The following is a 13,667-nucleotide window of genomic DNA, read 5'->3' on the forward strand; positions in this document are numbered from 1 at the left end:
ACACCCTATACTTCTGTGATGCTACCTCTGAGCTACTCCATGACAAAGGACAGCACCTTATGTTCCTGGGATGTTGTCTCTGAGCTTCCCTCTAAGAAAGGACACCACTCTATGTTTCTGGAATAAAGTCTATATGCTCCTTTGTGATACAGCCCACACACTATGTTCCAGAGAAACTGCCTCTGACCTCCTCGCAATAAGAGGACATCATCCAATGTCCCAATGGATGCTGTCTCTGACTTCCTCCATGAAAGAGGACACTTTCCAATGCCCCAGGGGGACACTGTTTCTGACCTCCTCCAAGAAAGAGGGCACCAACTAATGTTCCCTGGAAGTTGCCTCTGATCTCCACCCAGACAGATGACACAACCCTATGCCCCCAGGATGCTGTCTCTAAGCTCCCTTCTGACAGAGGAATGGATACATCACCCTGGGTCCCCTACACATGATCGGAATTTTATAACTTTGACTTTCATATGGCCAAGAACGTAGGAAAGAAGTTTTAAAACTTCGGTCTTAACAGAGATCTCCACAGAGAGCGGAATGGGAAAATTTTCCTTTTCTTCGCTGTAGTGTTATCTCGGAGTTGGTACATTTAAATAGCAGGGGGTGCGGGGGGTGCAGGGGGACTTGCTCCCCTGCAAAAACGTTCAGGAACTTTTTTTTTTGTTTTGTTTTATTTTTTTTCAGATGTGTTTGAACTTTTAAAACGTCGATCATATGGTCTCGGCCATGTGAAAGTCGATGTTTTAAAGGTTCGATCATCTGTAGCAGACCCATCACTCTATGTCCCCAAGACCCTGACTCTGAGCTCCTCCCTAACAAAGGATACCAACCTATTGTCCTGGGACACTGGCTCTAAGCTCATCTCTGACAAACTACACAACCCTACATCCTCAGGATGCCATCTCTAAGCTCGTCCCTGGCAGAGGATACACCATCCTATGCCCCCAAGACCCTGTCTCTGAGCTCCAACTAACAAAAAACACCAACCTATTCTGGGACACTGTCTCTTAGCTCCTCCCTAACAAAGAACACCAACTTATGTTCCTAGGACACTGTCTCTGAGCTCTTCACTGACAAAGGACAGAACCGCATGTTACTGGGATGCGGTGTCTCAGCTCCTCCCACAAAGAGGACACTACCCGATGTTCACAGGACACTCAGTTCCTTCCTGATAGAGGACACCACCATAATTCTACAGGACGATATATCTGGGCTCTTCCCTAACACAGCAGTTTGCCATATATTCCCGTGGCTCTCTCTCAGAGATATTTCCTGACACAGTACACCACCGCATGTTCTCACAATGTCATCTCTGGGCTCCTCCAAGAGGACACTGTCCCTGAGCTCCATGACAGAGGACACCACTCAATGCTGCTGAAGAGTTGTCTCTGGGCCCCTCCCTCGTACAGGACATCAACTTATGTTCACAAGATGCTGTCTCTAAGCTCCTCCTCCTCCCTGACAGAAGACACTACCCAATGTTCACAGGACACACACTGCGAGTTCCTTCCTGACATAGGACACCACCCTATGTCCTCAAGACAATGTCTCTGAGCTCCTCCCAAACAAAGGACTTCACTATATATTCCCACGACTCTCTCTCTCTTCCAGAGTTCTTTCATGACAGAGTACATCACCCTATGTCCTTGGGACTCTGTCTCTGATGCTCCACGCTGACAGAAGATATCACCCCATGTCTCTGGGCTTCTCCCAAACAGATACCACCACCCGCTATGTTAATGGGACACTGTCTCGATGCTCCTTCCAGACACATTCTAGCAATGCTGTCAGAGCTCTTCAGCCTTAGTCAGAGCACTCTATGGAGGCATAAAGGCACATTCCTTAGGCTGGGATCTTTGCTAAAGGATTATCACAGCCAATACTGCAGGCAGTTATATGGAAGATCACCTTAGAAGCCACCAAAATTGGATGGGTAAGACCCTCTATGTCACTGTATAAGGGAGGGCTTAAAGCTTTTACAGTACCTGGGCCAAGATAGTTTAATTCAGCTGTACCAAAGAGATTACAACATATTCAGTTCAAAGATGAGTAGTTAATGACGCACTCCACTAAGTCAGAGGTTTGTCCAGTGCCATCACCTTTCTGGGGAAACCGTGTTTGGGTGGCTCCAAGACTCCAGAAGAAAATTCTTTTGGACTGCCTCCTTCTCGGGCTTCCTCCACAGATACAGGTGAGACAGGCAAGCAGCCAGTCCATACTGGAGAACATTAGCTCCAAGTACACACAAAAGAAGGGATGTCACGTCCAGGAGACAGCTGGACAATAGACTCATTATTCATCTCCGTATCAGTGCTTATGGTCTCTCAGAGAGGATTCTGTGCCCTGATCACCTCTAGGCATGGGTGTTCCAAGGCCTTGTGCAAAGGTGAGAGTGGGACTTGTGAGTCAGGTGGGTGTCAGGTGTGATACTGCAAGTGAGCAAGCACTAGCCAAAGACAATATTGTGAGGGCGAGAGAGACCTGAGCGAGACGTTAGACCACACTTCTCATGGACACATGATCAAGATCAGCAGGTCACACATCCTGGTGATGCATGACCCCTAGGGTAAGACTACCCCGACTGCAGTCCCAAACCAGGACTGCTCAGTCCTCTGACACCTGGAAGAAACTCCTAGAAAAGAATATTTCCCCGAATCTGCGACTCCATGATGTAAGAAGCCATTCCCCAGGATGAGGCTGTTTGGCTTAACTGGTACCTGTACCACAGAATATAACCCCACCACAAGGTGGTGGACTCGCGTCCTGCCTAGTCAAGAACAAGCTCAGTGCTTATCTAGACTGTCTGGCACTACGATGCATCTCCTGCACTAGAGAGGCCAGAAAGTGAGGGAGAGGAAACAAGAAGCATGGCCTGCTTGTTTCTCTTGGGGTAAGGGGTGCACACATCTGATGATAGGTGGAGTGCTGTGATTTCTCTAGTGGAAACCCCGATCAATGCTCATGAATGGAAGGGTATGACTTTTTGGTGGTAATGTCTCTTGTGGGAGGTAGGGGCAACCAATGGGTCTGCTCACTGCCCACCACCCCTTATCTCACAAAGTGTGTGCGCATAGGGGTTGTAGACCATACACACTGCCCACCACCCCTTATCTCACAAAGTGTGCATGTGTGTGTGTGCAGGGGCTGTAGGGCATAAACACTACCCACTCCTTTATCCCATGAAGTGAGTATGAGTAGGGAATTGTAGGGCATATGCACTGCCCACCTTCTTATCTCACAGAGTGAGTGTGCGCAGGGGTTGTAGGGCATACACACTGCTCACCACCCCTTATTTCACAAAGTGAGTGTGCGCAGGGGTTGTAGGGCATACGCACTGTCCACTCTCTTATTTCATTAAGTGACTGTGCACAGGCATTGTAGGGCATGCGCACTGCCCACCCTCTTATCTCACAAAGTGAGTGTGTACAGGGTTATACGGCATATGCACCGCCCAGTCCCTTATCTCACCAAGTGAGTGTGCGTAGGGTTTTGTAAGGCATACACTCTCCCACCCCCTTATCTCTTGGAGTGAGTGTGCACAGGGATTATATGACATACACACTGCCCACTCCCTTATCTCATGAAGTGAGTGTGTACAGGGGTTGTAGGGCATACACACTGCCTACCCCCTTATCTCATGAAGTGAGTGTGTGCAGGGGATGTATGTCTTGCACAAATTTCTGAATCAAACCTGATGGCTGTCCAAATAATGCCTCCCCAGCTGACCCAGAGAATGACTGTGCTGAGTGACCGGGGGGGTGGTTCGCAGCAGTGAAGGGTAAGAAAATACAAAACGTAACTGTAATGCCGTTCTCAGAACAGAATTATCTCCCGAAGAGCTGGACCCACTTTTTGACCTATAGTTCTTTTAACAATGACCGGAGCTATGCCGGAGTCTAAACGCAGGATTCTCCCATCACTTTTTATAAGAACAGTTCTTAAAAACAGTATTCTTTTTTAAAGAGAGGTAAGCTAAAAGCTTCTTCCTCTGGTGTCCAGATGCAGATCTGAACTCCTGGGACTGTGCCAGCATTTGATGTTGTGTTCTTCAATTAAGCAATGCATGTAACACTGCTGAGGGTCTTAGCTGGTAGTTTGATGATTACATGAAATTCAGTAGTTTGATGATTACATGAAGGTCAGTAGTTTGATGATTACATGAAGGTCGGTAGTTTGACGATTACATGAAGTTCGGTCGCTTGACGATTACATGAAGTTCGGTCGCTTGACGATTACATGAAGTTCGGTAGCTTGACGATTACATGAAGTTCGGTAGCTTGACGATTACATGAAGTTCGGTAGTTTGACGATTACATGAAGTTTGGTAGTTTGACGATTACATGAAGGTCAGTAGTTTGATGATTACATGACGGTCAGTAGTTTGATGATTACATGACGGTCAGTAGTTTGAGGATTACATGACGGTCAGTAGTTTGATGATTACATGAAGTTCGGTAGTTTGATGATTACATGAAGTTCGGTAGTTTGATGATTACATGAAGTTCGGTAGTTTGATGATTACATGACGTTCGGTAGTTTGATGATTACATGAAGTTCGGTAGTTTGATGATTACATGAAGGTCAGTAGTTTGATGATTACATGAAGGTCAGTAGTTTGACGATTACATGAAGTTCGGTAGTTTGACGATTACATGAAGTTCGGCAGTTTGACGATTACATGAAGGTCAGTAGTTTGACGATTACATGAAGGTCAGTAGTTTGATGATTACATGAAGGTCGGTAGTTTGATGATTACATGAAGTTCGGTAGTTTGATGATTACATGAAGTTCGGTAGTTTGATGGTTACATGAAGGTCAGTAGTTTGATGATTACATGACGTTCGGTAGTTTGATGATTACATGAAGGTCAGTAATTTGATGATTACATGAAGGTCAGTAGTTTTACGATTACATGAAGGTCAGTAGTTTGACGATTACATGAAGTTCAGTAGTTTGATGATTACATGAAGTTCGGTAGTTTGATGATTACATGAAGGTCGGTAGTTTGATGATTACATGAAGGTCGGTAGTTTGATGATTACATGAAGTTCAGTAGTTTGATGATTACATGAAGTTCAGTAGTTTGATGATTACATGAAGTTCGGTAGTTTGATGATTACATGAAGTTCGGTAGTTTGATGATTACATGAAGTTCGGTAGTTTGATGATTACATGAAGTTCGGTAGTTTGATGGTTACATGAAGTTCGGTAGTTTGATGGTTACATGAAGTTCGGTAGTTTGATGATTACATGAAGTTCGGTAGTTTGATGATTACATGAAGTTCGGTAGTTTGATGATTACATGAAGTTCAGTAGTTTGATGATTACATGACGTTCAGTAGTTTGATGATTACATGACGTTCAGTAGACTGAAGGAGTACAAATGTAGGGAGTTCACTGGCAACTGTCGCTACTATAATCCAAACTGCACAACTACAGGCACTGCTGACAGATGGAGGACATCACGGTGTGCATCTCTGAGAATAGGATTTTCCAGAACATATATCAGAATCTGACAGGTGGAAGAGATGAATTCAATCAAGGACTCATCAAGGATCCTCTGTGTTCCAGCCACTAAGACCCCTACTGCTGTCTACAGTAACTGACTTTCCTTATTTGCAGTACTACAAGGATACTTAGCACTTACTGTTTTTGCTCCACATAGCTGCCACCAGGACCTCTCCTCATCACCTAGGAATACTGAACTTTCTCAACTCCCCTGGATTCTCTTGATGTCAGTGCGGCAGCATCATACTGCTTTAATTTCCCACCCCCTGCACAAGTCAGTAGTGCCCCACAGGTAGTATGTGAAATGGACATCAGTGCGACCTGGCCCCTCTTTTTGCAATTGGCTTGATATCAGCATGATGCCCCAACGGCCCCCAGGCAGTACTACACGCTGTTGTCTCTTTAGTCTCCCCTAGTAAAATCAACATGCCAGTGTGATCCACTGCACATACACAAGTCTCCATGCCACAGTCTAAGTACATCTATACTTCCTGCCTGTGCTGTAAAGCACACAAACTGATAACCAAACCTGAGCTGACTGGGCCAGAGTCAGGGCTTTATCCCTTCAGCTCTATTGCTTTTCAAAGGCTCATGAATGATAAAGGTCATGCCCTCAGTTAAGAACCACTCAGCCAAATGATGGCAATGAAGACAACTCCCTCCACGCAAATCCCTTCCTGCCTTTCCTGAACCATAAACATGGCTGAGAACTTTACACAGAAATTTGGAGAGGGAAAACTTCAGAACACACAGTTATGATAGTCCAAGAAATGGAAAATGTCACAACACACAGACTTATGAAGGCTCAAGGCATCAATATGTTAGCACAAGATGAAAAGCACAACTTTTTCAACTGTGAAGTAAATCCAGAGTACTTACAATTTTGGTCAGAGTCTTCTATTAAAATTCTTAACTTCTGGACACACAGCTACAGACAGAAAGAAAAAAAAGTAAAACAATGTCTTTTAAAAAAACTCTGAAAAGCAGATATCATGTGCACAGACTTGTCACAACCATTACCAATTTCAGAGAAAATACAAGGCTGGTAAGGATGCAAATCATTCATACAAACAAGTTTACAGTGTGGCTTAGGACCTCCACTGGCCAACTTTCATGGAAAGAGGGACCAAATGACCCTGTCCCCATAGCAAACATTCACTTAGTTTAATGACCCTGTCCCCATAGCAGACATTCATTTTGTTTAATGACAATGTCCCCATAGCAGACATTCATTTTGTTTAATGACAATGTCCCCATAGCAGACATTCATTTTGAATAATGACCCTGTCCCCATAGCAGACATTCATTTTGTTTAATGACCCTGTCCCCATAGCAGACATTCACTTAGTTTAATGACCCTGTCCCCATAGCAGACATTCATTTTGTTTAATGACAATGTCCCCATAGCAGACATTCATTTTGTTTAATGACAATGTCCCCATAGCAGACATTCATTTTGTTTAATGACAATGTCCCCATAGCAGACATTCATTTTGAATAATGACCCTGTCCCCATAGCAGACATTCATTTTGTTTAATGACCTTGTCCCCATAGCAGACATTAATTTTGTTTAATGACCCTGTCCCCATAGCAGACATTCACTTTGTTTAATGACTCTGTCCCCATAGCAGACATTCTGTCCTCTTACGAACCCATAAGAAATCTCTTAATTTATAATACACTGAAAACAAGTTTAATTCCTTGAGTTTCTTCATATCATACAATTGTCATTCCTCTAATACTTCTTGTAAAATATTTTCAAATTCCTCCAACTTAATTCTATTTGACCAATTATATGCATAGAAACCTGGACCATATTCCATGACAAGTCTAACTATACACTAGTAGTACCATCTGTTCCTCTCTACAGCTGTTCTTTGAATTGTTTTGATTTCTGCATAAAATCATTCAACATTCTCCCCATGTCTGTTAAATTTCAATTGAGTCCACCAGAATTCCTCAAATTTCAATTCTGGATGGCATCAATAATGCAGTTCTGGTCAGCACCCTAGACAAGGGAGAAGTGTTGAAGGATTATGAAGACAGCGAGGCCAGCAGATAAGCCCTCTTACCTCAAGGCAAAGTATAAAACGTACGATTACTAGATCAAACCTTGATCAAACCTCTACTGCAAAGGGATTAAGGCTGTGAGACCTGTGGGAAGACCTGAGAAAGTACAGTTGTGTACACTTACCATAAATGTAGATGTTCAAGTGTATTCACTGTTGCAGTCATTACATTAGGGTTATCTGCTTTGCAGTAGCCCTCAGTCAGCCTGATTAACAAAGTCTTGGGTCCTGCATCGGTTGCTGTCCCTTTTCCATGACGTCAGGTTGTCAGGGGTATAAAAAACATGCAGCTGACGCCATTACATCAGTTTTTCTTCCCCAGATGTCAGGTGCCTCCCCAATGGGAAGCAATTACATCTATAAATACAAGGATATACCTCCAACAGAAAAGCAAATACACCAAAAAGCTTTTAGAGCATAGTAAGTGAGAGTAGAGGTATAGCCAAAGGAAGAAAAGGGGGCTGGAGGGAGGGTAACCAGGACTGCAACAGTGAATACACTTGAACATCTACATTTATGGTAAGTGTACACAACTGTACTATGTTCTTCATGTTTCACTGTTGCAGTCATTACATTTGGGTAGATTCTCAAAGCTAAGGTTGGGAGGAGGAATTTAAATAGAATTAGGACCAACTATAAGGCCCTGCAAGACTGCAGTGGCAAAATCAGCCCTGGATTTAAAGAAAATTGGCAAATGATAATGTTTGGTGAAAGTATGAACAGAACTCCAGGTAGCAGCTTCTATGATGTCCCTAGTAGGGACACCCCTGAGAAAGGCTGTAGAGGTAGATGCAGCCCTGGTTGAATGGGGTCTGATGCCCTGTGGGATAGGTTTTCCATGGTGCTTATAGCAGAAATGAATGCAGTGGCCTATCCATTTTGAAATGGTTTGTTTTGAAATAGCTTTCCCCTCTGTCCCTGCAACAAATGCCACCAGTAGTTGTTCAGACTTCCTTTGAGGTTTAGTCCTGTCCAAGTAGAATCTAAGCTGTCTGTGCACATCTAAAGAGTGCATTATCCGTTCCCCTGTGTTCTGTGGGTTAGGAAAAAAGGTAGGCAAATGAATGGACTGATTAAGAGCCACATTGGATACCACCTTGGGCATGAAGGAGGAATTGGTTCTGAGGGACACCCTGTCCGCAAGAAAGATGATGAAAGGTTTCACTGCCATAAGGGTCTGTAATTCAGATACTCTTCTTGCAGAAGTGATTGCCAAAAGGAAAGCTGTTTTCCAGGAAAGAAATTTTAAATCTGCAGTAGCAGCTGGCTTGAAGGGAGGAAGAGTGAGTTTCTCCAAAACAAAGTTAAGATCCCAGGCTGGAGTTGGAGCTCTCCTGGGTGGCCTTGGATTTCTGGCCCCTCTGTAAAACTGCTTGAGCAGTGGGTGAGAGAAGAGGGGAGGCTCTGTGCTATAATGAGCTGAAATAGCTGAGGCATGAATTTTGATGGAGGAAAAAGACAAGCCCTTATGAAGCATCTCAGTTAAGTAATGTAGAATCTGAGGTAAATTGGGCACTGCTGCGTTCATTCTTTGAGACTGGTTCCAAGCACAGAATCTTTTCCATTTTGCAGCATAAGATTTTCTAGTACAAGGCCTCCTTGCCTCTAAAATGATATCCATCACTGACTTACTGAGGGATGGTAAAGGAGAGATCAGGTAATTAGCCAGGCTGCTAGGTTCAGGGTTTGCAGCTGAGGGTGCAGAATCATGTTCTCCTGCTGAGACAAAAGGGAAGGAGTCTGAGGCAGGTGCCATGGAGCCAAGCGTGACACAAAGCTCAAGAGTGGGTACCAGTGTTGGCGAGGCCAGTCTGGTGCAATTAAAATCATCCTTGGCTTGCCCTGTTTGATCTTTAGAAGTACCTTGGAGAGCAGAGGTAGAGGAGAAAGGCATAAACTAACAGGTTTTTCCAGCTGAAGGATAGAGCATCCACTTTCCAAGCTTGCTTGTGGGGAATCCTTGTGCAAAATTTGTCCAGTTGATGGTTCCGGGGGAGGCAAACAGGTCTATATCTGGACTCTCCCATTTGTTTGTCAACATGTTGAAAATCCTTGGTTCTAGTTTCCATTCGTGTGGGTCCATGAGGTTTCTGCTTAGTCCGTCTGCCAGTGTATTTAGTTTTCCTGGCAGGAATTGAGCTTGTAGATTCACTTGGTAGCGCAAGGCTGTGTTCCACAATGCCATGGCTAGTCTGCAGAGAGGGTACAAATGTGTACCCCCCCACCTTGCTTGCTTATGTACCACATGACAGTGGTGTTGTCTGTCTTTATCATTAGTTGTCCTGGAAGAATGTGGTCCTTGAAGGCTGTCAGGGCATTCTGTACAGCTAACATTTCCTTTTGATGTGCATTTGATTTGGGTTCCATTTGCCCTGAATGCACTTCCCTGCCAGGTGAGCCCCCCATGCATAGTCTGATGCATCTGTTGTTAAGATTTGTTTGGCAGGGGGTAATGTGAATGGTAGTCCCCTGTTTTGGTGGCAAGCCTCTGCCCACCAAAGGAACTCTAGGCGTAGGCAAGGCATGAACCCAGAACACCCAAGTCTCTTCACCATCCCAGACTTTATAATCTTCCCTCACAGCTGCACAATGTAACCATGTAAGATTATCTACATAATCTCTGTGCTTGTTATTCAACAGTATGTAAAGCCAGCTGTTTTTGTATCTTTATGTTAATACTATTTACTTCTGCACGTATATGTATTGTACCGTCTCTTCTATTGGAGCTTTTCTCTCCGGGCCTCTACTGAAAAAGGACATGTATCCAGCTAGACCAGCCCGGTCAACAAATGTAAAATAAATAAAAATAAAAATAAATGATAGGAATCCTTGCTTCCAGATCCTGTGAATGTTGACACCATAGGTCTTTGTGATACCACTGTAGTTTCCTCATATGCAGCCTTGCATATGGAATTAGAAGACTGCATGTGGCCATGAACTCCAAGGCTTGCAGTATTTGCCTTGCAGATAGCTGGGTTTTTGTGGCCACTTGTTTGAAGTAAGTTGTCAAATGTATCCGTTTCTCTGGCGTGAGGAAAGCCATCTGGGAAGTTGTATTCAAGCTTACTCCCAGGAATATAATTTGTTGACAGGGTACCAAGTGGGACTTCTTTTCATTTATGGTGAACCCCAGACAAGTCAGTACCCTTTGAACAAAAGGCCAGGTGACTGAAGAGAATGTATTTGCTTTCTGCCTGAATTAGACAATCGCCCAGCTATGGGTATATTTGAATATTTCTTTGCCTGCAAAATGCAATGACTGGAGCTAGGCACTTTGTGAATACCCTGGGCGCAGTAGATAAGCCAAAGGGCAGTGCAGAGAACTGATAGTGCATGTAGTCTGCTATGAAGCGTAGGTATCTTCTGCAAGACTCCCTGATAGGGATGTGCAGGTATGCTTCTTTTAAGTCTAGTGTTGCCAACCATGCATCCTTGCCTATCATAGGAAGCAGCTGGTGAAGAGTCAGCCTTCTGAATTTTGGAATCACCAGAAAGGTGTTTAGAATGGAAAGGTCCAGGATAGGACGCCATGTACTGCCTTTTCTGGGTACCAGGAAAAGTCCTGAATAGAAACCTTGTCCCTTTTCCTCTTCTGGTACCAGCTGAATAGCCCCCAAGTTTAAGAGAGAGTACCTGATTTTGGGACTCTGCCCACTGATTTGGGGGTAGATCTGGCCACCCACTTGGTATTGGTAACGTGTGGAAATGAAATCTGTATCCTTGGGACACTATATTTAGAACGCATTTGTCCTGGGTAATGAGTTCCCAGTTTTTGGCCTGCAGACCAATCTTTCCGCCTAAAGGAGCATTCAGTTGGGAAGTGCTTGGAAGTCTTAAAGGCAAGTCATTGAGGCAGTTTTCCATGGGGGGAGTCTTGCTGCTCCCAGGTTTGGGTGCGGAAATCTCCCACTGCCTAGTACTGTGTGTCCCTTGGGACTGAAACCTGGGGTTTCTGCTGTGTCTGGGTTTGGCTTGAGAAGACCTGGAAGGGGGTGGAAAGGACCAATATTTAAAGGGCCAGTGCCTACTAAATCTAGGAGGCTGAACATGTAAGAAATCTTTAACAGTTTGCATAGATTTAGCTTTATCTTCCATCTTTTTAAGAACTTCCTCAGCCTTGTTGCCAAACAGGTGGTCCTGATTTAAGTGAGCATCCAACAATTTAGCTTTAACATGATCTGGTAAAGATTGTTCCTTAAGCCAAGCATGCCTTCTGAGCACAGACCCAGTAACAGCAGCCCTGCAAGAGGCCTCTAATGAATCAAATCCACATTGCAAAGTATGTTTTCCAACCTGTTCAGCAGAATGCATTAAATCCTGTAATACTTTATTTTCAGCACAGTCAGGCATTAACATCATTTTCTGTTTAAGCAATCCAATAACATGTTGTTGATATTTTAACATATGAAAATGGCAGTTTAAAGCCCTAATGGCCAAGGTTGCAGAAGTGTAAACTTTCATACCCCATCTATCCAGCGCCCTGGAGTCTCTATCAGAGGGGGTAGGATTTTTAGCAGTAGAAGCCTTAATGCCCTTGGATCCCTGTGAAATAGTCTCTGGATCCACAATAGGATTTTTAAAAAGGAACTTGTGGGACTCAGGGACCCTGTAATATCTGCCAGGTTTTCAGGGAGCAGGAGGCAAAGAATCAGGGGCCAAACTAGATTCTAAAAAGGCATCATCAACAATGTCTAGTACAAGAGGTATACCTAAAGGCCTATGCTGAGGCAGGAGTAAGAAATCCCTAAACCTCTTTTTAGAATCAGAGTAATCCTGGCTTTCCCAGTAGAAATGCTCCCTTCGAGTATGTAAGATTTCACCAAAAGAAAAATCTTCAGGTGGGAAAGCAGAGGGAATAGAGTCCTCTGCATCAGAATCCTCATAAGTAGATAAGGCCAAATCCAGATCATCAGAAGAATCAGAAAAATCAGAATCCTGGTCAGAAGATTCATAATCAACTTCAGTCCTAGGTCTCTTAGGAGGGGGAGGATGGCTTCCGCTGATTAGAGTTATAAGATCTTCAGCCATTCTTCTCATTTGTTTTGTAGGTTTAGAGGCCTGAGCATGCGGTCTGGGTGTCGGTTTCTTAGGCATGGTTCGAGATTTTGGCCTAAATGAAGGAGGCATTGGTTTAATATGCAAGTCCGTAGGCCTGAATACACCCTCAGAAGCCGGTGCCTGCACAGCGACTTCGGACCCATCCAAGGTAAAGACATCCGCAGGTTCCACAGCTGAAGCATCTCGAGGCATACCGGACTCCAAATGGGTCTCAGTAGAGGCCTGTGAGTCAGAAGTAGCAGGTATCAGGGGCTGTGAAAGCACCTCACTGAGTACCGGCGAACTGGCGACTAACTTAGGAGAAGCATTGGCAGCTTTGGACCTCGACGGCCTGGCCCTGTCTTATCTTTGTGTTTTTTCGGAATCCTGGTAGTCAGAAGGCTAACCAACGACATTTCTAGATAGTAAATCACACACTAAGCGTGCAAACAACCAAGTAAGTCCAAAATTAAACAAATAACACGCCCGAACAGAAGAGGATTCACTGAAAAAATGCACCCTTCAAAACAGTAGCCTTTTGCTAAATTCTTTAATTCACCAACACAAGATTAAGCGCTTTCATCCACAAGGATGTAGATTTCATCAGAATATCAATTAACAGTTAATTACACTATTTATAAGCCAGTTTGGCACCAAAACAATATAAACAAAACATCTTGTATTACCAATTAAATAATAAAGCTATTGGGTGCTAAAGTTCATTCACACAATGCATATGAAGTTTGAAACCTGATTAAAAGTCCTAACACATTTTTTTATCATAAATTGATAAATTTAACAAATAAATAAAACTATGCACATGGCAATATAAATATCCTAGTTAATATATATGCATTAATCTAATAAAAATTGAATAAACATTAAAATTAATCTCATAAAAACAGTAACTATCATATCATCAATCATATCAGGTAACTAAAACATTCCCACTAGGAGTGGCCACAGATAAATGGTTAAAGCATATTTATGGTACCATTCCACATACGGTAAAGGACTCGTGGGGTTTCCTTAGTAGTCTGACTCCT

At 43.7% G+C, this 13,667-nt stretch overlaps 1 protein-coding gene and 1 long non-coding RNA gene across 2 annotated transcripts in view; one reads left to right on the forward strand and one right to left on the reverse strand.

Annotated features, from left to right (window-relative positions):
* Nucleotides 1-13,667, forward strand: part of AP3D1 (adaptor related protein complex 3 subunit delta 1) — a 3,080,434-nt gene that overhangs the window by 721,339 nt on the left and 2,345,428 nt on the right. Inside the window, exon 12 of the mRNA XM_044055492.1 lies at nt 4,665-4,671. Coding sequence (XP_043911427.1) covers nt 4,665-4,671 — 7 coding nt within the window. The remainder of the gene's footprint in view (nt 1-4,664; nt 4,672-13,667) is intronic.
* Nucleotides 6,381-13,667, reverse strand: part of LOC122788425 — a 76,423-nt gene continuing 69,136 nt past the window's right edge. Inside the window, exon 3 of the long non-coding RNA XR_006362659.1 lies at nt 6,381-6,442. This is a non-coding gene — a long non-coding RNA (uncharacterized LOC122788425). The remainder of the gene's footprint in view (nt 6,443-13,667) is intronic.

Source organism: Protopterus annectens, chromosome 13.part0, assembly GCF_019279795.1.
Source record: "Protopterus annectens isolate FY-2018-M chromosome 13.part0, PAN1.0, whole genome shotgun sequence".
NCBI lineage: Eukaryota > Metazoa > Chordata > Ceratodontiformes > Protopteridae > Protopterus > Protopterus annectens.